Raw genomic sequence first — 14,860 nt, 5'->3', positions numbered from 1 at the left:
AAGTGAGAACGCCAGATGAAGAGGCCGAGAAGTAGCGTGGCCTGAGCCGTGTGGGCTGGAGCAGGGTGTCAGGAAGGAAGACGCTGCGCGTGGGGCGTCCGTCACCTGCCGCGAATTGCGCCCTGCAGGGCCTGGGATCGGACTGATGGGCTTGAGCCCTGCGCGTGGTGCTTGGAGACCTCGCGGCGGTTTCAGGAAGCAGAGTGGAGTGAGGAGCGAGCCGTCCGGCCGCAGCTTGGACGCTTGTTGCTAGAAATACGCAGGGCGGTGGGGACATGGGACTTGGGATGGAGACGAGACGACCCATGGGTTCGAATGCTGGCTCTGCCACTTACCAACTTGGTGCCCTGGAAGTCTGTTTAAGATCCACTGGTTTCAATGTCCTCATCCCTGAAAAGGAGATAAGAGCATTACTTACTTCGGCGGGCTGTTGGGGTCTAAACGAAGCACCGCAGGTCTTGTGTCTGCTCCCGACCTTGTAGAGGACAGACACTGGACAGATGCTTTATTGTGATGACTGTTGCTGGTACTGGTATTTTTTTTTAATTTATTTATTTAACAGAGATCACAAGTAGGCAGAGAGGCAGGCAGAGAGAGAGGAGGAAGCAGGCTCCCTGCTGAGCAGAGAGCCCAATGCGGGGCTGGATCCCAGGACCCTGAGACCATGATCCGAGCCGAAGGCAGAGGCTTAACCCACTGAGCCACCCAGGCGTCCCGCTCCTACTGGTATTCTTTACCAGCCGGTCAGCCGGCCTAGCTCAGGAGAATGCCCCATCATCAACAGAACAGCCCGGGCTTCCGCTCGTTAATCTGGAACCCGCAGTGCAGAACATTGGTCCCTGGGACTTTGGAGTTGGAGTTCACGTCTGAAGCTGTTCTTAGTTTTTTTGTGTTTGGCAAATCCCCCATGGGGCAGCGTGGGGCCCCCCTCCCGTACCTATCAGCTGCAAGAGGACATCTGCCAGGGCACGCAGAGTAAATGGCATGTGGGCCATGTAGTTTTTAGTACAAATCAAACCATCCCAAACATCCCCTCCACATTTCATGAAAATGCATCCAGCGGTTCCCAAAACACGCATTAATGGAAAAATAGAAATTTCAGTATATTTACTTGGGACATTTTTATAATCATGAAGAGTAGAAATATTTTGTGTGACTTTGTATTCCCTTTATAAACAGAAAAAAGAATTTTAAGTACAGTTTCAAAATATAATAATAGCAATAAATGAGCAATACTGTGAGTAAAAACATGAGTAAAAAGGGAATAATCCAAATAATTTGATACTCAGGACTGAAACCCTAAATCTGTATAGAGGATGAAAAGGAAAAAGCTAGGAGATTCAAGGAGCTATTCAGGAGGGAATGATGCAGTAGGATTTTGAATAATAAGAAAGAAAAAAATGACGTGAAGGCTTCCATTCAGGGGAATTCAGGTTTCTTCACTTAGGGGAAAAACAGGACCCTTGGCATGAGATGCCACATCTCTGTTTTTTGCAGGTTTTGTGGGGACTCATAGCATGATGTCACTATGAGCTGACCAGTGGAGACAGGGGAGTATGAACCTGAACCACAGGGTTTGAGAAAGCCTGAGGGAAGGAGAGCAGGTCCCTTGGGTCCCTCTGGGAACATTTTTTTTTTTTTTTTAGCAGATGTATATGGCAGTGTTTTTTTTTTTTTTTTTTTTTAAAGATTTTATTTACTTATTTGACAGAGATCACAAGTAGGCAGAGAGAGAGGAAGGGAAGCAGGCCCCCTGCTGAGCAGAGAGCCCAATGTGGGACTCAATCCCAGGACCCTGAGATCATGACCTGAGCCAAAGGCAGCAGCTTAACCCACTGAGCCACCCAGGCGCCCCATATGGCAGTGTTTTAATGAACAAATCAGCCAGATGCCTCTGACTCTGTATACCAAGCTAGACCATAGGAGCCTTCCCATGACCTTCCTGGAAATCTTTTGCCACTGATCTGTTTAGTCTATGGGTAGGTGAACAGTATGGAGTGAAATGTGGAAAGATATATTCCAGTTCTTTTCTCTAGGACCTTATTGTCAAAACATCTTTGTAAGTGGATGAAAACCATTATAGAAAGCCATCTGGTTATTTTCTGGCTTCTTATTTCTTTTCTCTTTTTATTCCATTTACATGTGTGATTGAGGCAGAAAGAAAAAAAGGGGAAAGATACCATGCCTGGTTCCCTTTGTTCCTACCTCAAACCCCCGACCATGTGCCGATCCTGGCCGGCAGGCCCTTGGGGGAACATCCCTGGGAGGAAGGGCTCAGAACTGCTTTCTCCCGGTTCCACCCTTAGTCCTCACCTCAGAACCTTCCTTGTTCACCTTGTTCACCTTAGCATTGAAAGAGTCAGTCCTATCTTCCCCCACCTTCCTACCACAATCAAAACTTGACAACAGTTTGTTGTGAAGTGATTTTCAGTGACAAATAAAGGAAGGTAGCCAAGAGCAGGAATTTTAATGGTTCGTGATTGCGGCCTCCTTTCAAACAGCGCCTTTTCTTTCCCATCCTTCAGTGTGAGACTGGAGACAAAGAGAGGCACAAAAGAAAGGCGAGCTGCCCTCTTTCTGCAGAGCCCCACAGCAGGCTCCTGACCACGTCCAGGTCTCCTGGCTCTCAGCCCACTGTTCTTGCCATTGCTTCAGCACCTCTCCTGTCCCACATTCTGGGTCACTGGCAGCGCTGTAGGGAGCTTCATTAATTATGATAGTCTTGCTGTGTCAAATGGATTACAAATGGAACCACCTGTGGAGAGCCTGCAAGGTTACTGACAAAGGCTAAAAGGAGACTGGAAAGTGAAGGGCAAGCATCTTCTAAATGTATGTTACAATCAAACAAAACAAGTTGGCAGAAATAAATTAAACCTGAAAGACAGTTGCACCTTTTCCAGAATTCTGACTTAATGAATGCTGTGGGGTGTGTTTGTACGTTCACCTTTGCCTAGAATTTGGTTGTTGAGACCAGGCATTGGAATCAGTCTGAGGTGGATCCTTTGGGAATTGAATCTACTCTAGAATGGGTCCCTTCCTGGGGACAGTGCAACTCCAGACTCAGTTGGATCTAGGAACATTTCCCCCAGAGTCATACTCTCAGTCCACTCCAATCTGGAGCCCCCATATCCACTCTAGCTATGTCACACAGCAGTGTCTGACATCTGCCTGGAGAACATGAGGCAGTTATAGCACCTGGTAGCCTCAAGATGATCCTTTAGGTCCTCTCGCCAGGGCCTCCTAGAAAGACTTTGTATACTTCAGTCTGGTGTGACTCTGAATGTTACTCTGGGTAGTTTTTACTCCAGCTGCTCCGTGTCCTTTGCAATCTCTGCAACTTTCCATCCAGGATTCAGTATGCCATATGTATTTCCTCTCTCCTCCAATTAATTCACACATCACTGATCACACATCACTTTCCTAATGCATTACTCTGTGTTCAGCCCCTACTCACAAATGTTACCTTCCTACTCATCGTCTACTAGAGGAAGAACAGACGTTTTCTCCTTGCATCTGGCGTCTCTGCCATCATCTGTTATGTGATGGTAACCTAGAATGTGCCAAGTTCTGTGTCAGGGACTGGGAATATCTCTCCTTCTAGAGGTTCTCTATCTTAACAGAATAGACTGGAGGAGAATCACCTGGAATGAAAGGCCAAATGACAGGTTTCCCCTCTTAGAGATTGGGATAATATTTTTGGGGTAGGGCATGTGAATTCTGGAAACTTTCTCTCTCTCTCTCTCTCTCTCTCACACACACACACACACACACACACACACGCACGCACAATTGGACAGACAAAGAAACTACTGCTTAGAATATAACGGTGCCATAATAGCTAGACTCAGGTCACTGCAAGGGTATATGGGAATCTCACCTAGCCTGATGTGAGCTGTAAGGAGTTGGGTTGTGGGATGGAGGAGAGGGTTGCTGGTGTTGAGAATTGCTTTTTGTAAAGTGAGCTGAGATTTCTGAGGATGAATCAGAGTTAGCCAAAGAAAGAGATGGAAAAAAGAAAAAGAAAAAAGAGGTAGGGGGGAAGAAAGAGAGTCTATGCAGAAGGTTCTGGATATTGAAGGTACACGAGGAGATGAAAGAATAGGGCTTTTTGATGAACTGCAAGCACTTCATTAGTTGCGAAAGTGGTTAGAAAAGAGGCATGAAAGACTAGAAAAGTAGGTGGGTCTATATCATTAAGACCCCTATAATTCATGTTGAGAGGTTTGGACTTTATCCTGAAGCCACTGGAGAGATTAAATAAGGAAGCAGGTGCAATAATCCAAGTGAGAAATGCTTAAGATCTGACCGAAAGCCAGGGGGTCGGAGAAGAGGATATGAACAACTGGATGGGCTGCATATGAGAAAAGGCAGAATCAAGGATGAAAGCCAGGTTCTGACCTGGAAAGCAGGGTGAATGCTGGTTCTATTCACTAAGTCAGAGAGAACAGAGGAGGAGCAGTAGAGACAGAAGACGATTAAAGTTTTGGAGATGGAGGACCTCCAAGAGTGACGTTCAGTGGTGAATAGCAGATGTACCAGTCTTATGCCAAGGTGAGACGTGTGAGCTCGGAGGCTAGAAATACTCATTTAAGCATCATCGACATAATGGTAATTGAAGCCTTAAGAATGGCTGACTCCACCCCAGGAGTGTGTGCATAGAGAAGAGCCCTGGGATGACACAGTTTAAGTTTCAAGGGGAAAGAACTGCAGTTTACAAAGGGCACTGAGAAGAAAATCAGAACATTATGAAAGAAATCAAAAGAAATTGCAAGCTAATCTTGGAGGGACTGGCATTTGTCTAAGAAGGGAGGACTTTTCTGGAAAAAGGAATGGTATGTGTAAAGCTGGAGAGGCAAGATAGGGCACAGTAATATTTAGGGAATTCTTTGTGTTTCTATTTTGTACTATTCCCTCCTTCATATACCTTTCAGTTCACCCTGAACTGTCCCTGAACAGACTGGACTGTTTACTTGGACCCAAATTCAAGTTGCCTCTGATCTCCATGACTGTTCTCTCCAACCAGAAAGCCCATCTCCACCTTCATCAAATGTACAAGTTCTCCTCACACCCAGCATGAATACCAAGACCTCCATGATTTTCCACAATTATCTTCTTCCTTCTCCACTTGGGAGTAATTCCCCCCTTTGGATTTCTCATAGCATTGTATCTGTATCTCTCTTATGGCATTTTAATGAAGCTTCGTAGTTACTCAAGCAAACATTCTTGAGATCAAGAACCCTCTTTGTATTAGGACCCATCTGATATAATCCCCACCCAATATGGAGCCTGCACTTAGCAGGCCTTTGATCAATGCAGGGCTTCTCAGAGTGTGGCCTCAGGACCAGCAACATCAGCATTTCTAAGAAATGGTAAGAACTCTAAATATTCTCCAGCCCCACCCCAGACCTATTGATTGGGAAACTCTGGAGGGAGGGCCAGGGATCTGTAGTTTAAGATGCCTTCAGATAATACTTAGTGCAGCTTAACGTTTGAGAAGCACTGGGTTAGCTGAAAGTGTCCTTTTTTTTTTTTTTTTTTTTTTTTTCTGGAATAGAAATTTGCAACTACGGTTACATTACGAGCACTTCTCTAGATTCTATCTGAAAACAGAGCTTTCAAGTCAAATGCTCAGTGGATTATTTGAAAACTTATTTTTATGTCCTTCTGTTTCTTAACATATCATCCATGTAAGAAATCTCATATCAGCAAAACAAATGTGAACAACAGAGAAATGGTATCATAGTGCGTTGGGGGATTCTGGTGTCCCTGGCTTTAGCAGTATCTAGGAATTAAGCTTCAAATAACCAAGATCTGAACTGGCTGATGGCTGAAGTGCCTATTCTCCTTTCCTTTCACTTTCTCCACTTTTCATTTTCACACCTAAAACGGTCTCAGAGCATGCACTTTGGAGAAAAGATGCTATAAAATTCTCAAACATTCACAATAAAAATCAAAGGTTTCCCAGCAAGGTCAGGTGGATTAGCCCAGAAAGCTGAGAACGAGTCGGGAAAACATTCCATTTTGTCCACAGTCTTTTGGCAGCCCGTAACTTCAGAGACAGGATTTCAATCAATATGAAAAGACATCTTTCCTTGGACTTGAATTCACTCCAAACCATTCCAGGCGTACTTACTGCTGGTGAATTTCAGCATTTACTGCCGGTGTCAGCTTCCTAGGGTGGAGAAAGCTGCTCTGAATTCCTGCCAAAAATTTTCAAGCTTTGTGTCACCTCAACCCTAGGTGATGATCAGACAAGCTCTGGGCTAGGCGAAGGTGTCACAATGCTCAACAGAGATGCCCCAAACCAGCAGCTGTCCTTAATAGGCAGCCAGTCCTTTGCTTAACATCTGAGCACCTTCTCATCAATTCTAACGCTTCTTATTCATGCGAATGCTGTGTGTTTGTGTGTGCGTATAGCACTCACAAGTGAACATATATGTGTGTATCTATCTAGCTATATATAGATAGGTAGATAGGAGAAGAAGACTGAGGAAGGAGAATTCAATAGCACAAAAGATTTTTTGATTCACCGTAATGAGTGCACAGGTACAAAGGTCAGTTTTGATGCGAATCTCATAGTATCTGTGTATAATACCTGTTCTTTTCATACATAAAAAAGGGAACATGGGAGCAAACTTCCCGCCACAGCATACACCCACCGGAGCATACACATACACAGTTTCTTTATAAATTCAACCTGTAGTAGACATTTCCTCATGTAGTGGGAACAATACACATCAGCATTGCCTTTTTACAAAACATAAATACCCATTCCATCACTCCCCAAAAGTGTTTGGAGAAAGGGAAGGATATATAGACATTCAGGAAATAGATCTTCCAAATATAAATGGAAATAAAATAAATTTTTCTTCCCTATAAATATCTCCGTAGTTTTGGTGATTCTGTTCAAGGAACCACTGAATTCCTGGGGGACTTGTGTTTCAGAAAGTATAGTCAGTATCCCAAGAGATACCAAAAGATGCAATTCTTTAGTTTTCAGAGTCTGCTGTAACTTTGCCATTTCCACCTAGGTTAAGTCTGTTGACAGTCTGGTGGTTTAAAAAGTAAGGGTCCTAAAACTGATGAGAAAGTGAGTTATCATCTCTTTCTGTTCTAAATAGACCATGATTCATCTCTGAGAGATTCTCCTGAGAAATAAGGCTCACATAGAGTGTTTGACTTTGCTTTCTGAGTCTTAACTGTTTGGGGCAAGTGTAAGTATAAAAGAGAGATGTCCTATTTTTAGTCTCAAAATGGTGACATCCAGAGTATAGTGAAATGTTTTTCACCACAGAGGAGAGAACGAGCATCCTGTTTTTCTCCACACTTGCAGAATATGAATCTTAAGAGAGAATATTAATCTGTGGAGACCAGGAGAGGGCACTGTGTTTGATTAATTTGATGTGCTCAGCTGGGGCACCTGCTTTCTTCCCTGACTCTGACTTGCTACTCTGGTTCTATCTAAAAGTATAGCATAGGGCACCATTCCAAGCAACACTGTCAACTTGGTGAGTGAGGCTCATGTACAAATGAGTATGACACATGGCAGCCTTTGGGGAATGGAAGGAAAAGCCCAAATACTTGGATGACACAATCCACATAAGAGGACTGGGAAGCCGGAACTTGTTATTGTTCTTGACAGTTTACTGAACGTCTAGACTCCGTAATCAAGAAAACCCATCCTCAGCTACAAACTAGTTTTCTTGAAGTGGGACACATCTTTCCCTTTCTGCCCCCTTCATCCAATTCCTGATTCTGGGCTCTTTCCCAAGGTCCTGTATCTTCCAGGTTGGGATGGGGAAAGGAGGGAGCCCCTTGGCTCTGCTCTGGGCTGGCAAAAGCTTAGGTGCATAAGAGTTACCAGAGCCCACCAATCATTTTGTGGTGCCTCGCTCCATTCTGATTACATCCTAGTGCTCCCCTCACTGGCAATTTCCAGATCATGTCTGTGTGGTCCCTCTCCAGCCTCTGGGACCAACCAGACTGCCAGTTCTGTTGCAACAGGCTATTTCGATCCAACCTCTCTTTTGGGCTGTACTATTTCTTTAAAACCCAGCTCCCTCAACTGAACTTGGCTTACTGGTTTATTTCCTCCTCTCCTTGTCATTGTGTTAAAAATTTCACCCAAAACTTATAAATTCAACAGCTGGAAACCTTCTCGGAATGCCCTCGTGTACAGAAAATCTATAGAAATCAGGGATACCTGGGTGGCTCAGTGGGTTAAGTGACTGCTTTCAGCTCAGGTCATGATCCTGGAGTCCCGGGATCGAGTCCCACATCGGGCTCCCTGCTTGGCAGGGAGTCTGCTTCTCCCTCTGACCCTCTCCCCTCTCATACTCTCTCTCTCACTCTCTCTCTCTCTCTCTCAAGTGAATAAATAAAATCTTTAAAAAAAAAAAAAAAGAAATCTATAGAAATCAGTAGGCAAAAACTCAACAAGGAATAGTTGAGAAACTTCTTCCTGAGGCATAAATAGGTGAGTGGAAGCAAGACAATGGTCCTCTGTAAAGGAAAAGAGTTAATAAAAGCTGTACTTACTGAGTGCTTCCTCTATGCTAGGCACATAGGATACCGGCCAAGCTTCATGTTTTCATAGATAATTTCATACAATCTTCATCTAAGGTAAGTGGTACAAAAGCCTGTCTCACACATGGGAGAACGGAGACTTAGCAAGCTTCCAGTTACATGTTCAAAGTCACAGAGCTAGGAATTAGCCGAGGTGGGTTTAGAAAAGAGGCCAAACTTACCCCAAAGCAGGGGCTCTTTCTAAAACAGCGCCTCCAAGCGGCTTATATTTAATTCTAAGCCGTGATTCTCAACTGCAAGCTACAGTGCTGGTCCCATGCCCCACCCCCTTACACACACACACACACCCCTCCAACCACCACCACCAAAAAAGAACATTTCGTTGCTATCTGGGGGACATTTTTGGTTGTCACACCTGAGTAAGTAGGGCCAGGGATGCTACTAAATGTTCCAGTGCTCAGGAGAGCCCCAACCAAATAATTATCTGGTCCAAAATGGCCAATAGTGCTGAAGTCAAGAGACCTTGATTCAAAAGCTGGTCGATTTTAAAAGCCAATTCATCAAACCGAGGTTATTTTGTCTGTATTCACTCATACGTACATTCTGTCCCATCACAGATGACAGCAGCCTTCTAAATCTAACTCCCTACCCCCTGGTTAGAAGACGGAAGAGAAGATTCTTTGGGCTGTGTTGTCTGGTGTCAAGCTAGACAACTCCTCCTGGAAACCCACCATTGCGAAGACCCGAAAATATCACAGAACCTGAGGACCTCCAGACAGCTGAACCACAGTTATTGGTTTTTGACTATGTTTTCTATGCTTCCTTATTACTTTTATTCGCCTCCCCCTACCGTTTTAAATGATTTTACATTTGAAAGCAGCTGCTGTCAAGGGAAAAAAAGATTCAAAAAGCAGGCTGTTTTTAAAAGGATTTTTAAAGCTGACATTGTGCATGTCTGCTCCAAACCATACCATGACAGATGCAAGAATTATGGTTTTTAAATTATTTCAAGGTTTTTTTAAATGTATTATACAGAGAAAAATTATTTCATGTATAATAGTATATCTTTAGCTCTTGCTGTTCTCATGTGAACAATTTATCATATATGAAAGTCTTTAAACATAGAAATCTATCTAAAACTGCAAAACTGTGTTCAAAAATCCAATCTATCAATATTATTAGGAATAATATTATAACCAAACATATACCACCTCACCTATTGCTTTGTCTGCACTCATTTACATTCAGTCTTCCATTCCGTTGGAATCCAAGAGCTTCTACATACAGATATCTTAATTTATAATGCAACAGAAACCATATATAAAACATATTTAAATTTTGTAAATACACAATAATCCTATTATCTTCGTACAATGCATATGGGCAACTAATTTCCTTTCGATCCAATGGTGTCTTTTTCAGCTTCTTGGAGAATGAGTAATCCAGTTAGAAAATGGTGTAGTAACATATACAATTACCCTCAAATGTAAAATTGAATATTATCACATTTTGTTCTAATTGAAATCTGAAGCATGATGTCTGCGCATCAGCATAGTGTTAAATCTTATAGGGCATGCTGGAATTAGCTCAGATCGTAAAAATATTTAACATTTTACGTTAATAAAATCTTTTTAGTTAAGCTAAGCTTGTCTCATTTTAGATGACTATGCAGATATGACTTTTCCGATGTGTACTTGGTGTCTTGTCTTATGCTTAGAATCTTGAAAGCAGGACACATTAAGCAATACTATATTTTAGAAAGGAGGAAGCCACACGCTTTGTTTTTCTGCTCACAGCTCTCTTACGATCTTCCTCACTAAACTTGTAACATGGTACAAATTGTGTTGTATTTTCCCCTGTTCTTCCTTGGCCCGTTACCTGAACAGGATTTCCTATGGGTTGAAAGATCAGGCCTTTGGACTTCTCTTCTTGCTTTTCAAAAATCTAAGGACTCCTCAAGACAGACAAGAGACACAAGTGTCTAATCCAATAAAAGGATGAGCTACATGCCTATTGGTGGTTTATCCAAGATGCATCTTCAATCCCAACCCTATACTTTCTCAGTACTTCTGTGCACAGGCATTTAGATGTCCAATATTTTTGACCCAACAACTAAATACATTAAAGCTGTTAGCTTTAGTGAAGATGAAGATAGGTGTTTATGAACTACTGGAATAATTATTGTATTAGATTGACCTATATGAAATTGCTGGTATTTGACTGTTTGAGCTACAAAAATGGCAATTTCATATGGTTCAACCTAGTATCTGATGTTGTGGAGATTATACTTCGAATTCTCTTCTAGCTTTTGTGATCGAAAGCAAAAGGATTAGAGGGTTGGAAAAGATCTCAAAAGGCTATGCAGTCTCTTAGATCATACCAGCTGATTTTTGGCCTTATTCTTGGAGTCCAGAGTTCTGTTCCAATGAACTTGTAATTGACACATGGTTATAGGTATGCCTGACTTCATATAAAGAGGTATCTTTCTGAAAGTTATATGAAAAAAAATCACAACTTTCTAAATCAAATAAACAACTGTAAAACAGTTGTTGGAATATGCTCTTTAGAGACTCTTAGAATGAATACCCCCTTGCAAAGCAGGTAACCACTCCCAGATTTATCTGGTCTGCAAACCCTGGTTTCATAAATCAGGTCTGATTGAAGTTTAATATCTTTTTTGAATATGGTTCATTTTCATCCCATGTAGTCAATTCACTTAAGGTCCATTGTTTTAGAAATGATAAAGTAGCCCAGTTGGGCACGTTCTCAGCTCCCGTCTCTGCCCTCATGCACCTTTACTTTACACTATATTGAACCCTTAGTTTCAATCTCATTCCTCTTAATTCATGCAAAGGTATTAACCGATAAATGCAACCTTGGTGTTCAGCACGTTCCTCTAAATGCTTGACCTAAATCACTTCTGCTGGGTTAATTTGGGCTCACTTTCGCCTTAGTCTCGGTATGAAAGGAACACTTACCTCCTGTGCCATTGTCCTTTGTACAACTGAAGACTGTTAATAAATTCAGGTCTCACCTCCAGGTCTGGGAGGGCTATGGTAGCTGTTCATGGAGATGGGAATTTGTCTAATTCCCCAGCTAGGCTTTCCATATCTGAGGTAAATAAATTCAGCCACCTTATCTTTTATTCATAGTGCCTGTTTCCCAGACTTTGATTGCTTTTATAGTTCATGTGGACACACTCCAAGATTTATAGATCTTCTTTCACTAGCAGGTTCTAAAACGAATTTCAGTGCTCCAAGTCGTGATGACCTGCACTGGCTCATAATGGCAATAGATATAGCTCACCACCTCCCACTGGATACGCCAATGCCTCTCTTTAGGGGCTGACCCCACTGTCCTCTTACCTACCAAAGGACTTTCTCAGGTGTAGTCCATGAGATACAAGTCTACCATCTCGGCCTCCTGCTGGTAAATTGCTTCCAGATTAGCAATAACACTGAGCTGATCTCTAGGGGTAAGGAGAAAACACTGAACCCATTCCATTGCATGTCCTCACATGCTGAAACTGGAAAAGGATGTCAACTTTTTCTAGCACACCGTCACCCATTTTACCCCCCCCCCAATTTTAAAATCCCGTGTTGATTCATCATTTTCTTTTTTCCAGATTACAGAAGCGATATATGTTCTTTGTGGGAAATCAGGAACAAACCACCAAGTATAAAGAAAATAAAAACCACCTGAATCCCACCACAATCCTATTGTTAAGTCAGTCAGTGGCGGGGCCCAGAGGCACTTGTGGATAAGGTATGTGAGCGAACGCCCACAGGGCCGAGGTATCACTTTAAAATACCTGTCCCCTGATGTCTTGCATGCCTCTAGGAACAGATGGACTGCAAAATTCTGGCTGAGCCATTGTTCAAGGTACAAAGAAGACTTTAGAAGTAGCACAGCCCTGATGCCTCCTCTCATTAAAGCTCTTAGGGAAATTCTAAAATCCTGCCGGATGATTATGTTCTTCGGTGCTCCTCTAACGGTTGGCTACTTACTGTAGGGCAATACTGCCACCTACCGGATGCTGAGCTTTAGAATAAGAAGGGAAAAGAAATGCACAGAGTGTAAAGACAGCAAACAATGGGCCAGATTAACAAATCCCATATAGCATTCAGATTCTGGAAGTCTCAAAGTTGAAAGGATTAAGAATATCATCCAGACTCACTTCCCTTGCCACACGCATATACCTAAGCACTATCATTTCTTTGTGTTCTAGAACGTCACCAAATGCAAAATGCTCAGCTTTCAGATGACTATAGAGAGGATGAGGAAAACCAGTGATGCTATTGGCCTGTAATAAATCATTATAATTAAATATAAAGATCAGAAATAAACCCAAGAACACAGAAGCATTGAGTGTGTTATAAAGATGGTGTTTCAAATCAGTGGGAAAAGTTTGGATTACTTAACAATAGGGATGATCGGTTGGCTAATTATTGGGGGAAATACTAGATCTATACCTCATAACTTCCATCAGAATAAATTCTAGGTGAAGTTAAGATTTAGACGTTAAAACACATAAGCACATAAAAGGACCAGCAGGCAATATTGACAAATATTTACATAATTTTACTATGAAAAAAAAAAAAAGGCCTTTCTAAGCAGGACAACAAAGGAAGAAACCAAAAAGAAAAAGATGGATAGATTTGACCAATTAAAAATACAGAACCCTTATACAGTAAAAAATAAATCAAATTGAGAGAAAACAAAATTTGAAATATACGCAACAAAGAGCATAGATCTCTAATACGTATCAAGACCCCATTGCCCTTGGAAACTTTCTATGATCTACAATCTGCGCAACCAAGTGTTCCCATTTCATTGTTTCCTCATTGCACTTTTAAAATTATTGCTTGTTTGTCTGTTTCTCTTCACTAAACTGGAAGTTCAAGAAAGCAGCAATTATGTCTATTTCGCTTACTGTTATATCCTCAATACTTAACACAGTGCTAGACACAAAGCAAATACTGAAAACATATTTATTGTGTGAGTGGATAATGAATGCATGAATAAGTAACATTTTATGATCAAAAAGAATCAAGCTTTTGAGTAGAAAATTGAGCCAAGGACACAAACCGTCAGTGTACCATAAATTAATGAACTAATAATAAATATGAAAATATTTAACTAGTAATTAAAAGTGCAAATTCTTACAATATATTCTTTTTTATGTATCAGGCAGACAAAGGGTATAAAGAACTATAGTTCCCAGGGACAACAAGGAAGTATGGAAATGAACATTTTCTCACAGAGTCAACAAGGGTGTAAATTGATCTGATCTTTATGGAAAATATTTTGGCAATATATTTTTTGTGTATGCCAAATACTTCCACTTTAGGGAAATTCTCCTCAAAAAAAGCCAAGAAAAATGAACTAAGGTACATTCATGCATTATTCAAAAAAATATATTTAAAAAGGATGTTTATAGGAGCATTATTTGGAAGAATGGAAAAAATATAAGTAAACCTACAATATAGGGTTGATTAAATAGGGTATATCCTTTCAATGGAATACTGCCCACCAGTTAAGAGTAAGCACTAGATGTATATTGTTAAATGGAAAAGGAAGTTACAGAAGAATATAGTGTGTTTCCATTTTAAAAGTATACATATACATGTGTGCATTACAGCATCTGAAAGGATATTTGCTAAAATGCTAATAGCATCTATCTCTGGGAGGTGAGATTTGGAGCAACTATATTTTCTTTTTGCATATCTGTAATTTCTGGTTTTTCCACAGTGAGCATGTAGTATCTGTATAATTTTTTCAGGGAATAAACAACAATGTTCACGATATATCTTAAATGAAAAAAAAACACGTTATAAAACAGTATGTATAGTATGACACAATATTTGTAAAAAAGAAAATTATATATAAATATTATCTATGTATGTATATATATGCATAAGAAGCTAGAAGGACATACACTAAAATGTTAATAGTAGTTATTTATGGGTAGTGGGATTATGGGTGATTATTTTTTCTTTTTGCTTTTCTGTGTTTTCTAATTTTTCTACAATGAATATGTAACCCTTGTGTAATAAAAGCTAATAATAAAAGTTTAAAAAAATGAAAGAGTGAGACATTGTGACCCCACTTGCTCTCATTCTCCCCACCAACCCCTGGACTGACTCCTCATTGTCACTGTGTGGGCAGTGGGGGCGTGGAGAGGAAACACCAGGGCACCATAACCTTGGGAAGACAGAAGAGTGAGCCAAAAAAGAGGGGAATGGGGACGGGGGAAAGAAAGGAAGAGAGAAAGAACGAATTAAGTGATGGTAAAGTCAGTAGTGGAAGGATTAAAGCAGGCTTTGGAAACATT

The 14,860-nt window shown here is 41.3% G+C and overlaps 1 protein-coding gene across 2 annotated transcripts in view; it reads left to right on the top strand.

The window, feature by feature from the left end:
* RGS7BP (regulator of G protein signaling 7 binding protein) overlaps positions 1 to 14,608 on the top strand; it is a 100,640-nt gene extending 86,032 nt beyond the window's left edge. For both annotated transcript variants that reach the window (XM_032336144.1, XM_032336145.1), the window contains exon 6: positions 9,144 to 14,608. In XM_032336144.1, the coding sequence (XP_032192035.1) occupies positions 9,144 to 9,235 (92 nt within the window). In that variant the 3' untranslated portion in view covers positions 9,236 to 14,608. The remainder of the gene's footprint in view (positions 1 to 9,143) is intronic.
* Positions 14,609 to 14,860: the final 252 nt, after the last annotated feature.

Source organism: Mustela erminea, chromosome 3, assembly GCF_009829155.1.
Source record: "Mustela erminea isolate mMusErm1 chromosome 3, mMusErm1.Pri, whole genome shotgun sequence".
Lineage (NCBI taxonomy): Eukaryota > Metazoa > Chordata > Mammalia > Carnivora > Mustelidae > Mustela > Mustela erminea.
Note: the sequence above shows the minus strand (reverse complement) of the source record. Positions and strands in the feature narration are given on the sequence as shown.